We start from the raw sequence: 24,308 nt of genomic DNA on the forward strand, positions 1-24,308 counted from the left end.
AACCTTTCTTTTTCTCTGATGGAGAAGGCCTTTGGCCTTAAAGGGTGTTATTCAAACTTATCGAAATAACAGCCCATCATCGTTCGATCGAGGTCGAACCTTCCTTTTCCTGATGGCGAAGGCCCTTGACCTTAAAGGGTGTTTTTTCGAACTTATCGAAATAACAGCCCGTCGTTGTTTGATCGAGGTCGAACTCCTTTTTCTGATGGCGAAGGCCCTTGGCCTTAAAGGGTATTATTTCGAACTTATCGAAATAACAACCTGTCATCGTTCGATCGAGGTGAAACCTTTCTTTTTTTTTTATGGCGATGGCCCTTGGCCTTAAAGGGTGTTATTTCGAGCTTATCGAAATAACAACCTGTTTTATTTTCCTGATGGCGAAGGCCCTTGGCCTTAAAGGTTGTTATTTCGAACTTATCGAAATAACAATGCATCGTTGTTCGATCGAGGTCGAACCTTTCTTTTTCTAATGGCGAAGGCCTTTGGCCTTAAAGGGTGTTATTTTGAACAAATCGAAATAACAACCCACCGTCGTTCGATTGCAGTCGAACCTTCCTTTTTCTTTGATGGCGAAGGCCCTTGGTCTTAAGGGGTGTTATTACAAACTTATCGAAATAACAACTCGTCGTCGTTCGATCGAGGTCGAACCTTTTCCACTTTTTTCTTATTTTTTGATGGCGAAGGCCCTTGGCCTTAAGGGGTGTTATTTCGAACTTATCGAAATAACAGCCCGTCGTCGTTCGATCGAAGTCGAACCTTCCTTTTCCTGATGGCGAAGGCCTTTGACCTTAGAGGGTGTTATTTCTTACTCATCGAAATAACAACCCGTCGTTGTTCGATCGAGGTCAAACCTTTCTTTTTCTGATGGCGAAGACCCTTGGCCTTAAAGGGTATTATTTCGAACTTATCGAAATAACAAGCCATCGTTTTTCGATCGAGGTCGAACCTTCCTTTTTCTGATGGCGAAGGCCCTTGGCCTTAAAGTGTGTTATTTCGATCTTATCGAAATAACAACCCATCGTCGTTCGATCGAGGTCAAACCTTTCGCTTTTTTTTATGGCAAAGGCCCTTGGCCTTAAAGGGTGTTATTTTGAGCTTATCGAAATAACAACCCATCGTTGTTCGATCGAGGTCAAACCTTTCTTTTCCTGATGGCGAAGGCCCTTGGCCTTAAAGGGTGTTATTTCAAACTTATCTAAATAACAACCCGTCATCGTTCGATCGAGGTCGAACCTTTCTTTTTCTCTGATGGCGAAGGCCCTTGGGCTTAAAGGGTGTTATTTCGAACTTATCGAAATAACAACCCGTCGTCGTTCGTTCGAGGTCGAACCTTTCTTTTTCTCTGATGTCAAAGGCCCTTGGCCTTAAAGGGTGTTATTTCAAACTTATCGAAATAACAACCCGTCGTCGTTCGATCGAGGTCGAACCTTTCTTCTTCTTTTTTTTGATGGAGAAGGCCCTTGGCCTAAAAGGGTGTTATTTCAAGCTTTTCGAAATAACAGTCCGTTGTCGTTCGATCGAGGTCGAACATTCCTTTTCGTGATGGCAAAGGCCCTTGGTCTTAAAGGGTGTTATTTCGAACTTATCGAAATAACAAACCGTCATCGTTCGATCGAGGTCGAACCTTTCTTTTTCTCTGATGGCGAAGGCCCTTGGCCTTAAAGTGTGTTATTTCGAACTTATCAAAATAACAACCCGTCGTCGTTCGATCGAGGCCGAACCTTTTTTTTTATCTTATGGCGAAGGCCCTTGGCCTTAAAGGGTGTTTTTTCGAACTTATCGAAATAACAATCCGTCGTTGTTCGATCAAGGTCGAACCTTTCTTCTTCTTTTTTGATGGCGTAGGCCTTTGGTACTAAAGGGTGTTATTTTGAACTTTTCGAAATAACAGCCCGTCATCGTTCGATCAAGGTCGAACCTTCCTTTTCCTGATGGCGAAGGCCCTTAGCCTTAAAGGGTGTTGTTGCGAACTTATCGAAATAACAACCCGTCGTCGTTCGATCGATGTCGAACCTTTCTTTTTCTGATGGCGAAGGACCTTGGCCTTAAAGGGTGTTATTTCGAATTTATCGAAATAACAACCCGTCGTTGTTCGATCGAGGTCGAACTCCTTTTTCTGATGGCGAAGGTCCTTGGCCTTAAAGGGTATTTTTTCGAACTTATCGAAATAACAACCCGTCATCGTTCGATCGAGGTGAAACCTTTCCTTTTTTTTTTTGATGGCGATGGCCCTTGGCCTTAAAGGGTGTTATTTCGAGCTTATCGAAATAACAACCTGTTTTATTTTCCTGATGGCGAAGGCTCTTGGACTTAAAGGGTGTTATTTCGAACTAATCGAAATAACAATGCGTCATTGTTCGATCGAGGTCGAACCTTTCTTTTTCTAATGGCGAAGGCCCTTGGCCTTATAGGGTGTTATTTCGAACACATCGAAATAACAACCCATCGTCGTTCGATCACGGTCGAACCTTCCTTTTTCTATGATGGCGAAGGCCCTTGGTCTTAAGGGGTGTTATTTCGAACTTATCGAAATAACAACTCGTCGTCGTTCGATCAAGGTCGAACCTTTTCCACATTTTTCTTATTTTTTGATGGCGAAGGCCCTTGGCCTTAAGGGGTGTTATTTCGAACTTATCGAAATAATAGCCTGTCGTCGTTCGATCGAAGTCGAACCTTCCTTTTCCTGATGGCGAAGGCCTTTGACCTTAGAGGGTGTTATTTCTTACTCATCGAAATAACAACCCGTCGTTGTTCGATCGAGGTCAAACCTTTCTTTTTCTGATGGCGAAGACCCTTTTCCTTAAAGGGTGTTAATTCGAACTTATCGAAATAACAAGCCGTCGTTGTTCGATCGAGGTCGAACATTCCTTTTTCTGATGGCGAAGGCCCTTGGCCTTAAAGGGTGTTATTTCGAGCTTATCGAAATAACAACCCATCGTCGTTCGATCGAGGTCAAACCTTTCGCTTTTTTTATGGCATAGGCCCTTGGCCTTAAAGGGTGTTATTTTGAGCTTATCTAAATAACAACCCATCATTGTTCGATCGAGGTCAAACCTTTCTTTTCCTGATGGCGAAGGCGCTTGGCCTTAAAGGGTGTTATTTCGAACTTATCTAAATAACAACCCGTCGTCGTTAGATCGAGGTCGAACCTTTCTTTTTCTCTGATGGCGAAGGACCTTGGCCTTAAAGGGTGTTATTTCAAACTTATCGAAATAACAACCCGTCGTTGTTCGATCGAGGTCGAACCTTTCTTCTTCTTTTTTTTTGATGGAGAAGGCCTTTGGCCTAAAAGGGTGTTATTTCAAGCTTTTCGAAATAACAGTCTGTTGTCGTTCGATCGAGGTCGAACCTTCATTTTAGTGATGGCAAAGGCCCTTGGTCTTAAAGGGTGTTATTTCGAACTTATCGAAATAACAAACTGTCATCGTTCGATCGAGGTCGAACCTTTCTTTTTCTCTGATGGCGAAGGCTCTTGGCCTTAAAGTGTGTTATTTCGAACTTATCAAAATAACAACCCGTCGTCGTTCGATCGAGGTCGAACCTTTCTTTTTCTCTAATGGCGAAGGCCCTTGGCCTTAAAGGGTGTTATTTCAAACTTATCGAAATAACAACCCGTCGTCGTTCGATCGACGCCGAACCTTTCTTTTTATCTTATGGCGAAGGCCCTTGGCCTTAAAGGGTGTTATTTCGAATTTATCGAAATAACAATCCGTCGTTGTTCGATCAAGGTCGAACCTTTCTTCTTCTTTATTGATGGCGTAGGCCTTTGGTCTTAAAGGGTGTTATTTTGAACTTTTCGAAATAACAGCCCGTCGTCGTTCGATCGAGGTCGAACCTTCCTTTTCTTGATGGCGAAGGCCCTTAGCCTTAAAGGGTGTTTTTGCGAACTTATCGAAATAACAACCCATCGTCGTTCGATCGAGGTCGAACCTTTCTTTTTCTGATGGCGAAGGCCCTTGGCCTTAAAGGGTGTTATTTCGAATTTATCGAAATAACAACCCGTCATTGTTCGATCGAGGTCGAACCTTTCTTTTCCTGATGGCGAAGGCCCTTCGCCTTAAAGGGTGTTATTTCGAACTTATCAAAATAACAACCCGTCGTTGTTCGATCGAGGTCGAACCTTTCTTTTTCTGATGGCGAAGGCCCTTCTCCTTAAAGGGTGTTATTTCGAACTTATCGAAATAACAACCCGTCGTTGTTCGATCGAGGTCGAACCTTTCTTTTTCTGATGGCAAAGGCCCTTGGCCTTAAAGGGTATTATTTCGAACTTATCGAAATAACAGCCCGTCGTCAGTCCCAGTTTCTGGAGAGTTAGGCATCCTCCGTTGGAATCCCAGTCTGTTTGGTGTTGCTTGAATCGGAGAGTGCAACGTTGGTGGACAGGAGGTGTCGGTGTTTCATATAGGCTTGCGATGTTTGTGCATTATCGCTTTCTTGCCTGACTCAGACCGTTAATCTGGGAGATGCTGCCGACTGGGAGGGCTTCGGTTGTATCGTAGTACTTTTTGTTTTTCCATCTAGATGCCCTTGTGTTCGTTTGTTCGCGAGCGCCTTATGTGCTTGCCCTAGCGGAGGGTTGGAGGTGATGGTGAGGTTTTCTTCGCTCCCTTCCGGTGGTTCGGTGGGGGAGAGCTGGTTCTGTAGCACCGTTTGTCTAGTTTAGAAGATTTGCGGCTGATGGGGCGAGGAGTTCCGGGTTCGGTGGACTCACTCGGCTTTCCTTATCTTAACGCGTTGTATTCGTGTCTCGTGTGAGTTTGATTCTTCCTTCGTGCTTCTTTAGGTGAATGATCGTGTTTCTCAACTTCGATCTAGGAAAAACTAGGAGTTTTCACTAGGAAATCCCCACAGACGGCGCTAAATTATTTGACTCAAAAGATGTTAAGATTTTTTCGAATAAATCAATCAAAGATGAAAGGGTAAATCATAGTCAAACTTAATTGATTCCAGATCGAGAGATTTCGTAATAATACATGTATAAGGGATGAAGAAAATATCAATGATCTAATTTAAGATTCAATATCGCCTTCTTCCTCAGTCTTTGAGGAAAAGGGATTACAGTTGCTTTTTCTCTAAAATACAGGGATGGAGCTTTTGCTTCATTTTCTCCCTAGGTAAGACTCGGAGAACTCCCCTTGAAAGCCTTTCTGGGCTATATATATAGTCGAAATCTCTTCACCCCCACCGTGACTTGGCGCGCTTGGGTCAATGGTGCGTTCTGGTCGTGACTCTAGGCATTGCTCTTTTCGATGTGTCGGATATCTTGGAGGAGAAATAAAGCGGACTCTATTGACTTTCACTACCCGATTGCTAAAAAGGGGTCATGGACAACCTGGTCGTGGCGGTCAGATTTTGACCAATACACCTTGCACCTGCAATCATAAATTAGACAAAGGTGTCATGACTGGTAGGCCTTTTTGAAAAGCTTTTCTCGCATGTAAAATTCAAGTTTGAATTCATCTTGAACCTTGTCCAACTTCCCCTTTTCTTTATGCTTTTTATTTCCTTTTGTCCCGGTCATTTCCCTTTTTGGCTGCCTCTCAATTTTCTAATTGTCATTTTACTATTTTTTATATTTTTCTTTTCTCCATTCTATTATTTTATATGTGGTCTCTAGCAAGAACACTAAAAAAAGGGACTCCAAAACTTTAAAATTATACTATAAAATAAGCATTCCTCTTAATCTTAAATTTATGAGTTTTCTTCTTTCAAATCCGAAAAACTTGGGTCTTACTCTTAATGGAAATTTTGGATTGAGATTAAAAAAAAAATCATCTTTTTTCTATTATATCATAAAATTTGTATTATTATATGGTTATTAAATATAATTTAAATCTCTTTGCTATTAAATTTTGATGAAAATTTCGTAAGCATTACTTTAAAAGAGATTTATGATTTTGAATTTTAGGAACTTGTAGTTTATTTAACTTTATACTTATGGGGTATAATTTATCTTTAAAGATATTTTTTTAATTTTTTTTCTTATTCTAATTGATGTAATACTCTTATGGGAGATGTTATCTTACTTGTGCAAATTTATATTTAATCTACAGAAAAATGTAATTTCCAAATGAAAATGTTGACTTTACTAGTGTTGTTATAATAAAGGTGTTATTCCTTATTTAAAAAGCCAATTACGTTTGTTTTTTTTATATTTGAGATGTAATTTTTATATTTGCAAATACAAAATACCTATTAGGTTGACCCGAATAAACTCAAAAAAATTGAATAAATATTCCTAACAAATTTAATATTAGTCATTAAAAGGTATACATTTAAGGAAATTATGGCACCCGCAACCTTCAAATCCTAGATCCGCGACTCTGATAGCGGCATATGGGAAAATAGAAAACTTATGACAGCTGATTACATGAATTCTCTGTGGGAAGTTCAAAGGCTAATATCAGTTTGATTTACGACAAAATTACATGAGAATACAAGTATACATTTTGGTCAGTATATCCCAATATTATCTGCCTAAGAAAGGTTCATGGATAGGAGTCTACTTGATTCACAACGGCAGACACGTTTTCTGCAATCGGATCACAGCCAACCAAGTCCCTTACTCTACCCTAACTTTTTCTATTTGAATCATGGGTTCAAATTCTCAAATGTTGTTACATAGATATTCCCTAGTTTCAATCCTAAAAAATTGGATACATCATCTGTACAAGCATTGTCCTAATTTCCCTACCATGACTAAGCCCTCATTTTAGGTTACTCTGTAAACCTGAATAATCTACTTCACTAGGTTCAAAAGCAAAAAGGGCTTATCAAAAATTAGAGCTGCAACACTAAATCTGGTTGCTGTGGCGATCCAACTTGTATGCTAGAACTAGGGGAGCCTGAAGTTTGAACTTTGACATTCAGGTCTGGTGGGATAGGAAGAGATTGCCTATACTGCCTCGAAGATAGAGAGGCAGGCCGTGAATCACCAGAAAGCCTCACATTCTGCTCTGTACGAAAATCAAGATTTTTACCTGGTGCTAAATTGCCAGAATGCAATGTAGTCCAGGTTTCCCGCAGACTATTCTCCAGTGAAGAGACATGGTCTGAAGGTGAACGATGAGACGAAGTATCTCTTCCAGGAACTGTTCCAAGCACTTGACCAGGCCTTGAGGCCTCTTGTAGGCCCAGTTGACCTTTCGGCATGGACAACCTTGTTACCTCCATTTGCGTAGACAAACCATAACCAAGCATACCATTGAAACCATTTCTTGGGTTAAGGAAATGTTTTTGCTGAGCCTGGGAGGTAGATGCAGGAGTTGCACAGGAAAAGCCACCACTAATCTGTGCAAGTTCATTTTGGCTATTCAATGTCTTAGCAGCTTCAACAATTTCACCAGTAGGCCTGCACATGACAGCAGAACTTGGTCCTGGAAGAGATGGTGTAACGGCTCTACCAGAATGGTGATCAGCTGCCAAGCTGTCTGATGATTTGTTCTGAGATGGAAAGGTTGACGGTTGTGTAGATCCTCCACCTTCTCCTACCCACCCAGGACCAAACTTAACTCCAGCAGGTAAAACAGTTTCTAACTTCTTAGAAGCTACTTTCCAGACAACAGGCCCAAGATTTGCAGCAAATCTGGCAAGGCTTCTAGCATATGCATGCTGCTCGAAGTGAATACCTACCTGCATTATAGTCAGATAGCATGGTTTGAGAAAGACTACAGCAAAAATATCACACATTCACAAGAAAATTCATCATATTTCCTTTTGCGAATTTTCTTCTGGACGGGGTGGCCGGGTGGGACAACAATGATAACATAATCTGTGAAGAGTGACACTAGACCACTGATTAAGGCAAATCTTCCCCACTGTTTGACTGCATGATCGAGGGATCAGCCGAAAAAAGATTTTAAAAAGGTCCAGCATGAAAATTTGTTACTACACCTATTATTTTACTGTGAAATCGAATAGTGAATAATGCCTGTGTATCCTATCTAGTGAACAAAAACAAGAACTTTCTTGGGCAGTACAGTTGATATACAAGTAACACAGAAGTGGAAAGGACTCGCTGACCAACAAACTTCAGATTTGTTTTTCACCATTTCTCATCAAAATCTAGTAATGGATTAAGATAAAACAGGGTAGCCCCGTGCACTAAGCTTCCACAATAAAGAAACCAGCCAAAACATCCACAACACCATGCACTCCTTGAAAGCAGGGAGAAAACGAGACAACCAAAAAAAGAAAGCAAAGCAACATAGGCTGTTTAGTACATACTGCCATTAACCGCTTTAGGTCTCCATCAGCATTCCACAACAAAGATGCCTCACCACAAGAAGCTGAAGGATGGAGTAGTTCGTACGTGTCACGCCTATTTTCATCAACTGAAAAATGCTTCTTTCCATACTTCATATCAGCCCTCAAAATGGAAGCTGCACGTAACAAAATAAATAACTTTTTTCCTCAAAACAAAAAAATAAAAGAGACTGCAGAAAAGTGAAAAAGAGTGCAAGGTCAAACCTGGAAATTCATTATTCCAATCAATCGACCATTCAGAATGAGTTTCACCATTGCGAGAGCGAAATGTCGAGGATGTATCAACAGAGCGGAACTTATAAAGCATAGGTCCCTTTCGTAAATTGTAAGAGTTAGATCCATTGACTTTTTCCTCCGCACTTGCAAGAGTGGCACCTGAAGAAAGCTCAGGACCAATACAATCAACGGGTGAACTCTCAACAGAATTTTTTAGGTTTTTGCTTGGGGGTGGAGAACTCTCCTCAGACTTCTTAATATTTTTGCTCGGGGGGCGGCCTCTGCGAACAACCTTAGGTTGCAACTCACCATCCTCCCCTTCATGCCTCAAATTATCAAAATCTCTTTTTGCTAGATCTTGAATAGATCGTGCCTAAAAGCAAAGGTTTAATTGAAATAAGTGAAAATGAAATGACTCTTCAAATTAATCAAATTAACGAGTTCAGGGAAAAGTGGAAGCAAAATTAAAAACAATCAGGAGCAAACAAAGGCTAAAGCCCACCTGCCGAAAGTAAACAGTATCTGTGGCATTATATTGCATTGCATTTGAACATATTAAGAAGACATCAGCCTGCATGAGCCAAAATCATGTAAGAGGTCAGCATCAAATTCAGTTAACAACTCCAGCAGCAGCACAAGCACAATCCCGCCCCCATCAAAAATAAAATATACGAGGAAAATAAATTTGTGCCAATGAAAGTATCACAGAGTGAGAAATAAGAACAAACCTAAAACACAAAATGGAAAATAAGATACCAGGACTAGAGAAACTTTACAAGAATGTCTGAAGGCTGAAGATTCAGTGTATTTGGAACCATTTACATCTCCTTATGTGTACTTTTCTAAATGCATCATAAATTCCGAAATTCGAGACTTACATATGCTTATTGTACACTTACAACTTCTTTATATTGATGCTCTTTGCTTTTTCTTTTTCTTTTTCCTCTTTTGATCTCAATTGCTAATTCTCTACCAGACACAGTAAAATGGACATATCAAAGAGCAACTAAAGACAATAATAGTGTTTCTAATTCACAGCATCTCATGTGACCCCAATCACCAGAAAACAATGACATAAAAAGTTTTAAATATAAATTGTAGATAGAGCCCTGAGCTTCTTCAATCAAACACATTTTACCAGAACAGATTTCTCATCCATGTAAGTTTCCAAATAAGCAAAAAAAAAAAATAAAAAAAAAAAATAAAGAAACTACCGAGAATGAAAGAAGATCATGAGGAAAAGTCTTGACTTCTCAACCAACTAAAAATAATTACAGGAAACCAATTCTGCACGAAAGGTTGACAAGGCCAAGAGGAAGATATTGAACTTGCTCAACAGCTTCAGCTTTACTGAAAACAAATCAAACACAAAAGTTTCAATCCTGTAGCTTCTTTTATTTAAGATAACACTATTGACAACTTTTTTTTTGCTACACTATTTACAATTAATGTAGCAGTGTAGCCTTCAGAATTTGGTCGAGACATTAGGATCAAAAAGCAAGTGACTAATGTCTATGAAGGTCTTCGTGTAGCCAGACATCTTTTGTACCTACAAATTTTAAACCAATTGCCACTATAATTCCCTTCCCTAAACTTTTACAAAATGATCAACAATGCAAATATTGAACTGATAAATCCAAGCAATTTCGTCCCCTCTTAATTACAGTAATTTTCTATGGTGTTCAAAAATTTCTTAAATGATCAACAAATATCAAGATCACCAGGTCAAATCTCACAGAGAACTCTAACCTAAAAGAAGATTGTGCTCAGCTCAATCTGCACAGATACTTTTTTTTCTTGAAAATGGAGTCATGTATATTTTTTTTAAAAAACAGGCAGCAGAAAACATCAGCGAAAAGGTCAATCTGCAAGTTAGCATATTAAAATATCATAGTCCATAGTTGTCTCCAAATTAAGCGATTCATCATTAAAGGGGCAAAGTTGAATCCACGAGTACTACAAGCAACCAGAATTCAGCTCGGTAATCTATTACCGACCTCTAACTCTTCCAGGTTTGAGTAGAGTCCTTCATCAAGTTTCTTCCTCAAGGTTCCGAAATCCATAGGATGCTCTATAATCTCATGATAATCAGGTAGCTGCAAAGAAACTACTTCAGTATCTACTGAAAATATCATTAACATCTAATCAAATGTGTCCTTCGCAGAAATGTACCTCGTCCGGATCAACGGGCTCGGAGAATACACCATAAGTGTCCTTTCTGCATTTCATCATAGAAAAAACTAATACATAAGCCTAGTACTGAATTAAAAAGGGTCTGCACTAGTACAAGAAATAAAAGAATATATAAGGACCTAACATATGGAAACAAGAAAAAGAAGAATGAAAAGAAAAAAGAACATACTTTTGAAGTCTTTCAAGAATGAACACTAACAACTTTTTGTCTGGCAAAGGTGTTGTGGGACCAGACACCAGTGGCGACCCTGTCCAAGAATAAATGACACCAATCAGATAAAAAATCAATAACTGGGACTTCCAAACAAAAATCCTCTTTTTCTTTTAATTAGAAGAGCGAAAAGCCTTTGAATTTGCACCATTTGAAGTGTCCGTCGCTTTCAAAAGCTTTTCCCCCTGCAAATATTAATACATCAGGCAGTTGTTAGAACAATAATCAGAAACTTCAATTAATTGGGGTTACTAAAATATACATCAAGACTCAAACATGCAGCTAAAAGGGTCTCTAGAAGCTGATAATGGAGCATAACATCTTCACAAAAATCACAGCAAGTGCAAAAGAAGTTCGCTTTTGAAAATGGAGTGCTAAAATGAAGAGGAAAAATAAGGTAGAATCCTAATTAAAAACTGTAAAAATTGAATTAATCACATTATGAATTTTCAAAAGTAAATGTAAAATCAAAGGAGCAGTGAGTGAGTCAAAATACATGCATACATTTCAGATCTCGAAAGTCAGAGCAAAAAAGGAACGTTGGAAGTTACGCGCCAAATCCAAAAAGTTTTGGATCACATAAAACCTCGAAATTTTCCCACGAAAAACAAAAAAAGAAGAATATAAATATTCCTCCATTTTTTTTCCAAAAATAGAAATACATTGACTGACTCAATAAATTTTAATTGTTCAAAATATTCATAAAAATATAGCAATAAAACCCCTCAACTAATTCACCACCTGATCAGCATCAGCGTCGTCAGATCTGAGATCCACGGCGTCAATTTTCTGTCTTTTAACAGAAGTCTCGTTATCATCGGCGTCGGAATCAGAAAGTGAATTGGCAGAGGACGAATTTTGTTGAAAATGTTGGGGCAAACGCACAACGAGCTTGACTTTCTTCTCTTTACGTTCGTCGTCGTCGTCGATGAAGTCCGGTGGCGGAGAATTAGGGTTCCGGCGAGTGGATCGGCGGGGAGGGGTAGAAATGGAAGTTTTATTGTCACGTTTATTGAGATCTGAAAGTGAAGGACGGCCTTTCTTCTTCTTTCTCTTCATTTCCGTCGGCACTGTTGCTTCTACTTCTGCTGTAGCTGTTTCTGCCTTACCCATTTCTCTTCTCCTTATTTTCTCTCTCTGTTTCTGTTTCTCTCAACAAACGGCTTTGATTATTCCTTTTTCCTATTTTTTTTATTTTTTATTTTTTATTTTTTATTTTTTTTTATACGTCCAGCTAAAAGAAAACAGAATAGTCAAAAAAAAAGTGAGCAAGGTGTGTAACGCCTCATATGCTCCATGTGCTTATAACTAAATCAATTTTACTGATGATATATTCATTTGATTTAAATAGTTGATAAGTAAGTAAATATTACTAGTAAGTAATTTTAAGTGTAAAAATTAATTTTGTAAGTAAACAGTCATGTGTAAAATTGATGAAACTAATAATAAATAATTGATGTTTTTGGTTTAAAAAAGGTATTGATAAGTTATTTTTTTGGCAAATAGACCAAATACCCTTAAATTTTTCACAAAAAAAATATAAATCTGAAAGTATCTATGTAATGAAAAGGTTTTGTGATTTTATTTAGCATAACTACTTTGAGAATTAGAAAAAAAAATTAAGGATAAAATAGAAAATATAAATTAAAAGTGATTATAAGACGAAAAATTATAAGTTGGTCACAACCAATTTATAGGTTTTAACTGATTTTGACTATAAGCGCTTTAGTTGTTAATGAAACACATAGATAAGCCAAAAAATATTTATAAGCACTTTTGACCAGCTTATAAGCTTACCCCAAACACTTTCTATACCTCATTTTCCTTGTTCAAAATTTTATTAATAAATTTAAATTTCAAAGCATACGTCAAGTTTTGTTACAAAACTATGGAACATCAAATAAGGTCTCAAATTAACAAAGAAGAGCAACACAATAATTATGAATGGACACGGAATACCTACCTTGACTCAAGCTTATGAATGAGGAAGACATGTAATGTCATCCTCAAAGGGCTATTGTTGAAGATGACAAGTATTTGTTGGGTATGAACAAATTCACTATTGTAAACATGTGAAGTGAGGCAAACAAATGTGTTGATCCCTTTTTTTTTTTAAGTTCACAAGCACGAAAAATATTTCTTAATCAAGAAAAGATGTACTATAGGAAAAGAAGTTTATTGTTCTAGCACGCTTAAGCCATGTAGCTCATGAAATATATCAAGGTCTAATTTATTTTATAAATATAAATTGTGTTAATCTGATATACAACTGATTATTAAGATATCGTGACCAAATTTGAACTTGGAATAATCAAACTTTCGTATTTTCTCAACATTTGAATATTTATAATCGATCTTTATTTAAAAAAATTAATAAATGTAAAAACTTAATAAATTAATAATAAATATTATATTCATAAAATATTAATTCACATGGTGTCATATCTCTTTGATAAATCACACTCTAAAAGCTAACAGCAGCGAGAGCTAGCAATATTGGTGGTCAGCAATGATAGTTGTTGTATAGAGTAAAATTGATAAAGACAAGTGGATACTAGACGAGTTGACACGTGAAAGTAAAGACAAGTAAGATATGATTCAACAAATAGCTGGCACCGATTATAAACTTGAGACCGGTATTGAATAAGTTCCGAAGGCATTAGAACCAAGAACGAAGATTTAAAAGGAAGATATTAGTTGAAAAAGATAATATTCAATGCACAACCTTTACAAAGAATCTTTGTATTGATGATCAACCGTTATGCAGCCGTAGGCAATTAAAATTGTATTGAATTTAAATCCATAAGAAATTTGGATTAATCTCAAATTAAAATATATTTTGAATCCAAATAAATATTATGGGCTAATATAATTGAATTAATTATATAAATTCAATATATATGGATTAGATAAAAAGTCTTAATCAATTGGCCTAGCCCACTTAATTATGCTAAAGTGATGAGCCCACTTCATTAAGCCCAAGATGTCATCTTCCTAGAGGCCCAGTTTGGTGTCATGTGTCAAATAACGTGGCACGCCAAGTTAAACTGAAGAGCCAATATGATCATGCCACGTGTCAAAATGACAAGGCATGCCAAGTCACATTAAAAGATCAATAAAACCGTGCCACGTGTGCAAGTGACATGTCCTGGCCAATCAAATACGGTCTTGTCACACTTCAATTTGATTGGTCAAAAAGAGTTTATTTTTTATCATAACTCTTTCCTTCCATAACTATAAATAGGGGTATTCATAACCCGTAAAAGATACCAAAAGTTATAACAAGAAGCAAGAGAGAGCTAATGGATCAAACGTTGCAAATTTCTCTACTAGTTTCAAGCTTCAAGCAATCAAGTTCAAGTTCAAGAAATCAAGTTCAAGCTCAAGAACGAAGAACAAATCAAGATTCAAGGAGTACGAGTTCAAATCAAAGTTCGTGCTAGTTGAATTCAAGATCATCGTTCGTGGCAACAACTATATATTCAAGATCAAGCTCAAAGGCGTTTGAATTTACTTACTATTGAAAAGAAGAATCAGAAGATTTATAGAGATTGCACACTCATAATATTTGAAATCAAATACTACGATTGTTGCTATATTTTTCGATCTTAATTTTATTTTCTCAACGCAATTTATTGTCTACAAATCCTGGCACGCCCAATGGGGCAATCTCTACCTCTCATCTCAACTTTTCAATCACCAAAATTCAAGAACGTCGAAATGGCTTCAAAGAAAATCAACTTTAGATCAACATCCACCAAGGCTGCTAACTCCAGGTTCTATGCTGATGTGGAAAACATCCTCGATATTATCTTTGGAAGCTTTGGACCAGTTACGAGGAGCAAAGTAAGCTACTTAGGATAACATGCACTCCAAGTGTCGTCCGCATCAACCCCTATTTTCGGATCTTTATCCTCAAAAGGAGCAAGATCCTCTACGAACGTACCTGAAGGAGGAAGCGATATTGCGAAAAGATCAAGAAAACCCTAGCTCTGCTTGACCTCTCCGGATCAAAGAATTCTGTTGTGAAGGAAGATGATGATAGGTCAAGTGATGGGTCTTCTCCACTTACACCGCAAAGTGTGAGCCATTCGAGAATCAATCTGTGTGACAATCCATGCTACTCTTCATCATCCATGACAATCATGCAAGCCATGGTGACAAACACCTCATCTATAGAGGAGCAGTTGGCAAACTTGACGGAAGCAATTGCTGGCTTGACCAAGTGTATGCAAAATCAAGATGCTAGAATCGACAAGCTAACAGATAGGGTGAGAATTTTGATGGAAGAAGAAACTACCCACGCACCTGGCAAGCTCTCATAAGTTCCAGAGAGTGTTTCTCCCCCAAGACAAGTACCATCCGCTAAGGCTATCCCTATCTCATCTGAAGGGATGATTCCAATCGATTAACTGAAGGAGTTTATGAAGGAACTATTAAGAACAAGTATGAAATTGCTGCCAAGTCTTCCCTTATATATACAAAGCTGTACAATGCAAGGGTCAATATGTTGAAGATGTCTATTGGCTATCAACCTCCAAAGTTTCAACAGTTTGATGGTAAAGGTAATCCAAAGCAACATGTGGCGCACTTCGTTGAGACGTGCAACAATGCTGGGACTTATGGAGGTTATCTCGTCAAGTAGTTTGTCCGCTCGCTAAAAGGAAATACTTTTGATTGGTACACAGACCTCGATGCTAGATCTATTGATAGCTGGGATCAACTAGAGCAAGAGTTCCTCAATCACTTTTATAGCATGAGACATACTGTAAGTATGATAGAACTTACAAATACTCGTCAACGAAAGGGTGAACTAGTTATCGACTTTATCAATCATTGGAGGAATGCAAGCCTCAACTGCAAAGAGAGGCTTAGTGAAGCTTCTGGCATAGAGATGTGCATCCAAGGCATGCATTGGAGACTCCATTACATCTTGCAAGGTATCAAGCGTAGCACATTTGAAGAACTTGCGACTCGTGCCCATAACATGGAGTTAAGCATGGCCTCTGCTGGAAATGAAATGTTGCCTATCTATGAGACTCGCAAAGGGAACGACAAGTAAAAAGTTAGGAAATTGAGCAAGTTTGCACCCAAGTCTAAAAACAAAGAAGTTATGAATGTCAACACATCACCTGTGAAGTTCACAACGAAGGTGAGCAAGAAGTAGAGTACAAAATCCACTTTTTTCAAGATAAACCAAGTGGGAAGTTAACTCTAAAAGAAATGCAAGAGAAGGAGTACTCATTTATGGATTCTGATGTGCCAGCAATTTTTGAAGAACTCCTCAAATTAAATCTCATTGAGCTTCCAGAGATGAAGTGGCCAAATAAAGCTGGGAAAATGAATGACCCAAATTATTGCAAATACTATCGACTTGTAAGTCACCCTCTGGAAGAGTGCTTTGTCTTCAAGGACAAAGCTATAGACTTGGCTAGTGAAAAGAAGATCGTGCTTGAAGATGAGAAAGCAAGCGCGAACCAAGTCTCTATCACCTTTGGCTCATTCAGTCCAGATGAATTATGTAGTTTTAAAAACAGTAAAGATGAAGAATTACTAGTGGACAACAAAGTTGAAATTGATCAACCTGATGATGATGAAGGTTGGACATTGGTGACTCATCGTAGGCGCTACAAAAGGAGCCCACGTAAAGAATCAATAGAACAACCAATAAGAAAAATGATGGTAAAAAGACCACGTAAATGAAATCTCGTTAAGCATTTTAAAAAGGCAAAAGTGGAGGTGCACCACCCTCAAAAGCCACGACATCCAGTGACCTTGGAGGATTTCTTTCCATGTTGGTTTTGTATGAAGATTTCCCCTGATAGTATTGAGGCCTCTTGTTGCAATGCTAATAAAGGGGAAGAAAAAAGTGATGACCTACCGTTGGCACCATCTTCAGAAAATTTCATCGAGTCTATTCCTCAAGAAGTTAACGCGTGCGAGGAAAAAGTTACATTCACAAATGACGATCTTCTACTAAGTGACACTCTTCATAACTGCCCGTTGTACCTGGTTGTCTATATGGGTGATGAAAGGGTAAATCGAATTTTGGTTAATGGAGGATCCTTAGTGAATATCTTGCCAATTCGCATTGTGAAAGAACTTGGTATTCCCATGAACGAAATGATTCAACGATTCAACCAAGGGGCAAAGAGCCATAGGTGCGATCAGGTTGGGAATCACCATTGAAGATATGCAATCTAGTGCATGACTGCTTTGTGATCGATGCAAAAACTTCATACAACGTCTTTCTTGGAAGGCCTTGGATACATGAGAATAAAGTAGTTCTATCTACCTACCATCAATGTTTAAAATACTACGAGGGTGAAGTCGAGAAGAAGATAGTTGCTGATGATGAGCTATTCACCGAGGCTGAGTCACACTTCGCCGATGCAAAGTTCTACTTGAAGAGCCACATTGTGAAGGAGATAAAAGCTAATGATGTCATGAAAAACAAGAATGACAAGCCCACAACTAAAAGAGCTGAGGTGACTGCTGGTAGAGGTAAAGCTGTTCCTGAGGAGGTATAACCTAACTCGAATAAATCTTATAGAGGGGATATTGCATCATATGGCAAGAATGTAACTCTTGAGCTCCAATATGTCCTTAAAAGGAAAAAAGATGAAGGTGAATCATCTAATCTCGAAACTAACATGCTAAAGGAGTTAACTCTTCTGGTAAAACAAATTAAGGCAGTAAAGTTGTCCCCAAAGCCATTTGCAGGGTTTGTGGCCCAAAATCATTTGCAGAATGTGGCACTCTTACAAAGCGAACAGATGAAGGTTTTGATCCTAACATTTATAGGCTATTTGCAAAAGCTGGATACAATCCCAATGAGCCATTAAAGTTAGGGAAGCTCCCATCAGAAGCTGCAACGAGACAACCACGTGAAGGTTTGGGATATAAGAAACCGTCACTAGTGTGCATCTCTATAAGAAGGGCGAACATCAATTATATCACTGTAGAAGATGAATCAGCCGCTTCTAACAAGTCTTCTGTCTTTGATCGACTTGGAAAATCAAATGTGAGGACTTCCGTATTTGAGAGATTGGGTCCATCAAAGAAGGGGAACAAGTTCCAGAGAAATTATCCATAAGAACACCCGCTTAGCCCAAAATCTAAAAGATCTCTAAGGATTTCCAAAGTTTGGTTCCTTCTAGAATAAGGCGACAAACAAAACTTGTGGTTTCATGTAAAGAAGTACTGAAGGTAAAACCATATAATATGGTCTACATGAAGGAACATTACGAAGATAAAGAAAACGTGGGATCTTTATATCATGTTACTACACAAGGCGAGAATGGTGCTCCGTCTTCAATGGAGGATAATACAGAATTGGAGGATGTTTCACCGTGTTATCCTATATCCTTCAACGATGGGGATCCTCAAGAAGATGAAGATGCGAAAGATGCTCAACCTGAACTTGAAGAAGGGGTGAAGATGATAGTTGATGCCTTAAAAAAAGTTAACCTTGGCACCGATGAAGAACCAATACCCACCTACCTAAGTGCTTTACTTGAAGTTGATGAAGAAAGCACTTATATTGAGTTACTCAAGGAGTTCAGGGATGTCTTTGCTTGGTGTTACAAAGAGATGCCTGGCTTGGACCCGAAAGTAGTAGTCCATCACCTTGTAGTTAAGAATAGTGCTCATCTTGTGAAACAAGCTCAAAGGCACTTTAGGCCGGACTTGGTCCCTTTGATTGAAACCGAAGTTAACAAACTCATCGGAGCTAGTTTTATTCGTGAAGTTATATACCCAACATGGGTTTCAAGTATTTTCCATGTAAGGAAGAAAAATGGCCAGATTCGAGTGTTCGTTAACTTCAGGGATCTCAACAATGCATGTCCGAAATATGAATTCTCGCTTCTCATTTGTCACGACCCAAACCGATGGGCCGCGACGGGTACCCGGTACCTTACTCAATCGAGTACCAATATAACGTATCTTTTCGTATCATACTACCATATATAACTAGCTGGAGAGGCTGCCGTGAAATAGGTAGAATACAACATGTAATACCAACTTATACATAAGACATATGGGCCTCTAAGACCAAAATAACCACTTGTATACTGAACATAGGCCGACAAGGCCATATAATATTTTACGTACATGACATCTTTCTACAAGTCTCTAAGGATACATAATTGTCATAAAAGTCGAGACAGAGCCCCACCATACCAAACAATATACATCTAAATCATACTGACCAAACAAGCAACTCCGGAGCAAATGGAGTGCACCAACATCTTCCGTTGAGTTGATCGCCTTCTTGGAGGACTCTCAACCTGTCTATCGAGACCTGCGAGAATGAACACAACGTCCCCAGGCAAAAGAGATGTCAGTAAGAATAATATACCGAGTATGTAAGGCACATAAATAAGTACGTAAAAGACATGGAAGAAATATAGAGTAAATGACTCAACCTGTAAGTCTGGATAACTCTGTAAATCATGAAATACTTTTAGTGTCATGCATATACATATGAATGTCATGTCGTGCATAGGCACATGTGTTCATAACATCATCAAGCCTCTGAGGTCATCCCGTCATATCATCTTGGCCACTGTGGACAAAATCCTCAACGTATACCAGCTGATCAGGTCATGGTGCGTATATAACGTCATAACCTTTCCCATATACCATATACATATATATACTCGTATATAACTCCATCTTGATCATGAGACAATGTACATATATAAATGCATGAAATGCATAATAAATACATTAAGAAGATTTTCTCGGAATGCCATAAAAATCAATATGTCTTTCGAATAAATTTTATGAAATACATAATTTTCTTAGACCCATGAACAAAATATATAATAATAATTCACATGGGGAATCAAGAATATAGACACCCCTGTGAGCACGTGATTTTTGCCCTATGAGAACTACTCCCAAAAATTCAAAATAAAATGGTTTTGTGTTGTTTGTGATTTATTTGTATTTTGTCTGTGCATGTTTATTTCTACTTTAATTAAAAAAATACAAAAATATGTGTTGCATGTGCATTTAGGATTTAATTTTACAATTTAGGACTTAGTTAAACAATCAAGTTTGTTTTACAAAATGGAAAAATCACAAAAAATATTTACTTTGCATTTTTTGCATTTAATGTCCGAATTGTGTGCTTTTATCTTTATTTGATGTTTAATTTCGTGTGATAGCTAGTATTAAGAGTTAATGTTTTAGTTAATTGTCAATTTTATAATTTAATTAGGATTTTTAGTTGAAAAGTAATTAAAAGAAAATGAAAGGAAAAAGAAGAAAAGAGTGAAAATTGGGCCAAGTTCAATGCAAAGAATCAGGCCCAAATCACCCATGGACCAGGTCCAGTTGGCCTGGCCAGAGACGTCTTAAAACGACGTCATTTGGTCCCTCTTAATCAAGGCCGTTGGATTAAATCGATCCAACGGCTAAGATTCAATCTCCCTTACCCATTCCCGAATACGACCCATTACCCGGATCCAGCCAACCCCCCCCCACTTAGACCAAACGTCGCCGTTTCCTTTAAGTAAATTGATCCAGGCCGTTGATCGTGCTTGATCCAACGGCCAGGATTAAACCACCCCCCTCCGTATATAAGTCCAACCTCTCACCTCACACCCCCCTAAGCCATACCCCTGTTCATCGTCTCCTTCAAAGACCAACCAAACGACCCTCGAAGCCCTAGCCGCCCTGAAACCCTTTCGCCTGAAAGTCGGTGGCAACAATGCCAATGACCATAAAACCAACACCCCTAGAGCACCTAACCACCCTCTCCACGAATCCCTTACCCGTTTTGCTCGAATCAGACTGTAGCTTCTCGAATCTTCAATCGAAGATTTGAGCAAAACTTGAAACCCACCCCAACCAGTCCAAAACTCACACCAAGGCACCCCCTGACCACCCTCGTTACGGATCTGTTAACAGTTTGCCTCGAATCAACCTCCAGCTTCTCGAATCTTCAATCGAAGATTCGAGCAGAACCTAAACCTACCCCAACCAGTCCCAAACTTATACCAGACATATCCCTGACCTCCCTCGTCACCAAACCACCGTTGGTTTGGTTTGAATCAGACCAGAACCGTTCGAACCCCAAATCGAACCCCCAAGAACCCTAGAAAATCAAAGGTTAAAGTTTGTCAGAAGAAAAGGAATTTGGGTGTCCAGTGGACCTTAGTCGAAATGTTCTCAGTTGAGAAAACTCGATTAAGGTCCGACCTCAAAAAGGTCCGAGTCAGAGTCCAAGTCAGGATCGTCTAGTCTCCGAGTTCCTGAGGTATTTTCCTTTTCCTGTTTGTTCCATTTTTTTGTTTGTTTATTCTGTTTACTTTGTTTAAGTGTAGCTTTATTGATTTTTTCAGTTTTGTAGATTGATTCTGTCTTTCTTCATCAGACCTTTTTATTTGGTCCAATTTTATCATTGCTTCTGTTTGTTGTCGATTGTTATATGTTATAATTTGTGTAATCGATTGAATAAGTGTCGTCGATTAGTCCGGTAGGTTTGAGTGTTAGTTTAACAAGATAGTAGTTTAATTTTGGTTTTGATTTCATGGTTCATTCTAGTCTGTTTCCCCCTCCTGCTTCGTTTCTGTCCTAAATGTTGTGTTGAAATGAGCCTAATGATATAGTTGAACTTAGAACTGAGCCTGTGGGTATATTCAGTTCATCACATTATTTTGAATTGCTTGGTCATTGGCAATGTTTTGAATTGCTTGGTTAGTCGAACTGCTTAGTCACAACTGTTATTTTGGTTGTCACCTGAACATGCTGTGTCATGCCCTGTAAGGGTGTTCTGAGTCATTAAAGTCCTTGGCCTTTATTTTGTTGCTATTTGATTCAAGCTTAAGCAATTGATGAATCGAATCCTACTGTTTAGGGTCTGAAATGAATCTGACATTGGTTTGACTTTAGTGTTGGTATGATAATGTCAACTAGATAGTAGTGAGTCATAAGGTTGCATTCATAACTTAGGAGAATTGGTTATAGCTGTAATTTCAGGGGCTTTAGGAGGGTATTTTGGGGTTTAAAAGGTCTGAAAATGGCTTAAGATGAGTGGGCTGAGAGTAGGGTACTAAAGTACCATTAAAATTCAAATTCGTGAACTACTTCGAACCAATTCAAATTCGTGACTATCTAACTGCAATTCAGTACAATGGGTGTATGTGTAGTTTAGTGTTCATTTATGTTTAAAAAGAAAAGTCGGAAACAGTTGGATTTGAAATCGAGTTTGATGTCCAGTTGAGCATGTATTGTATTGCAGTAACTCATATCATGCAGATTAGTTCTTAATATATAGGTGTTAACTAGCGTTGGTAGAAGTGTATGACCAATAGTCTAATCCTTGAAGGTTTGATATGCAATCTTGTTGTCGAACTCAAAGCTACCTCTTAATTTGCTCTTTCACCTTTAGTAAAAATGGACCAGTAGTTAAAATAATCTAATCTTCAAACCATGTTCTGTTCATTTGAGTAAAAGGACGCAGTAATTTCGATGGATACTTGATTTGATTCAACTGAAGCTGCGTCGGTCTAGTGGTCAGCCTAATTCCAGGCCATCTGAGCTTTAGCGCTTTAACGAATGGCCCGGGTTTTACCTTATTTGTATACTCACATGGGCCTGGGCTAAAGACTACATTGGGTCGGCTTTTGGTTGTGCCAATCACATTTTTCGGGCTTATCCTTGAGCCCTGAGACATATTTGATTTACAATTATTGTTTTAGGCCCTTAACAAAATCGATTAGGATTTTTCCTTAGTTTTAGAGACAAATTAATTAGAAAATCTTAGTTTACTTTAGGATGGACCTATAAATGAAATGAGACGAGCCTCGCTAAATAGAACACATAAGTCGCGGGGCCCTCATCAAATTTACATTTGAAATACTTAGATTCCGAGGCGAGCCGTTAGTGAATTTCACGGTCTTCCCCAAATAACCACGCGTTAGTCTCTTTAGGCGCGTACTTTAATAACATTGCCTTCTTAAACCCGGGTGCACATTTATGTGACCTAAATCCAAATCTCAACGGAGTCGAAATGTGTCAATATCCACGGGTGCATTGATGTGATGTGGTTCGAGATGTGTTTTCACAACGTTGCAATCTCTTTAAAAATAATAATAGAAGTGGCTGATTAGCCCTTTTTTAAAAATAAGTGAGGCGTGCCTCGCCGAATAAATTACAAATTGCGGGGCCCTCAACGGATAGTTATTCCAAATGCTTAGATTTCGAGACAGGCCGCATAGCGAACTTTACGGCTTTTTTCTCAAAATAACAACGCGTTAGTATCTGTAGGCGCGTATTTAATAATGTCATCTTCCTAAACTCGGGTGCACATTTACGTGACACAAATCCAAATCTCAACAAAGTTGGAATGTATCGAAAGTTGCGGGTACATTTATGTGGCGCAATTCGAGATGCATTCTCACGACGTTGCAATTCTTTAAATAATAAATGATAAAAGCGGTTAAAAGTTAAAATTTGCACATAGGTTCATAATTGTATAAAAATCAGATAATTAAGCTGAATATGACAGTTGAGCGACCGTGCTAGAACCACGGAACTCGGGAATGCCTAACACCTTCTCCCGGGTTAACAGAATTCCTTATCCGGATTTCTGGTTCGCGGACTATAATACAGAGTCATTCTTTTCCTCGATTCGGGATTAAATTGGTGACTTGGGACACCCTAAATCTCCCAAGTGGCGACTCTGAAATAAATAAACAAATCCCGTTTCGATTGTCCTTTAATTGGAAAAACTCCCTCTGCGCCCCTTTGCGGGGTATAGGTAAAAAAGAGGTGTGACAGCTCTAGCGACTCTGCTGGGGACATAACCCAGAATCTCTAATTCAGGGTTCAAGAACTCGAGCTTGGAATAATTGTTATTACTTGGCTTCATTTATTATTTGATCTTATTACATGTTTTGGCCTAAATGTGTGAAATGTTGCTTGTATCGCTTTGATATTATTTGAACTGTATATAAACTGCTACGAAACCCTTCTCTTCTTACCTCCGGGGAGAAGCTCGCTGGTCGAGACTCCCTATTCTGTTAGTGTCAATACCTGAAATAAGAAAGAGGCCGGACAAGTTACAAAGCCGGACGATCTCGCGGGTCCCCGGTACGTAGCCCCCTCCTCGACTCGAGTTGTCCGCTCGGGTACACAGTCTAGAACAAATACCCAGGTTACGAACCTAGAATAACTCAGCTTCATGCCGGATCCCTAGTAGGAACGTTTGTTTGCATCATGTGCATTTGACTTTGGAGGCTCAACACAGGGGTTGGGTCTGTCTAGGACAGGTGTACCAAAACGACAAAAGACCATCCTGATGCATCCAATTTGCTACCTGTGCATTTGTTTGCTTCGGACTTACATGCTGACCGGTTTTTGAATACTTTGAGGAAAGAGAGATAGAGGTAGTTAATCGCCTGTTTTG

The 24,308-nt window shown here is 38.7% G+C and overlaps 1 protein-coding gene across 1 annotated transcript; it reads right to left on the reverse strand.

The window, feature by feature from the left end:
* Nucleotides 1-6,385: 6,385 nt before the first annotated feature.
* Nucleotides 6,386-12,033, reverse strand: LOC104239227 (uncharacterized). The gene is made up of 9 exons (XM_009793804.2): nt 11,627-12,033; nt 11,034-11,070; nt 10,844-10,922; nt 10,654-10,699; nt 10,479-10,577; nt 8,984-9,052; nt 8,470-8,854; nt 8,227-8,381; nt 6,386-7,632 (listed from the first exon to the last, which is right to left on the reverse strand). The coding sequence occupies exons 1-9, from the start codon at nt 11,996-11,998 to the stop codon at nt 6,781-6,783; spliced, it is 2,094 nt and encodes a 697-aa protein (XP_009792106.1). The 5' UTR covers nt 11,999-12,033; the 3' UTR covers nt 6,386-6,780.
* Between the last annotated feature and the right edge of the window lie 12,275 nt (nt 12,034-24,308).

Source organism: Nicotiana sylvestris, chromosome 8 (genome assembly GCF_000393655.2).
Source record: "Nicotiana sylvestris chromosome 8, ASM39365v2, whole genome shotgun sequence".
In the NCBI taxonomy this organism is placed as follows: domain Eukaryota; kingdom Viridiplantae; phylum Streptophyta; class Magnoliopsida; order Solanales; family Solanaceae; genus Nicotiana; species Nicotiana sylvestris.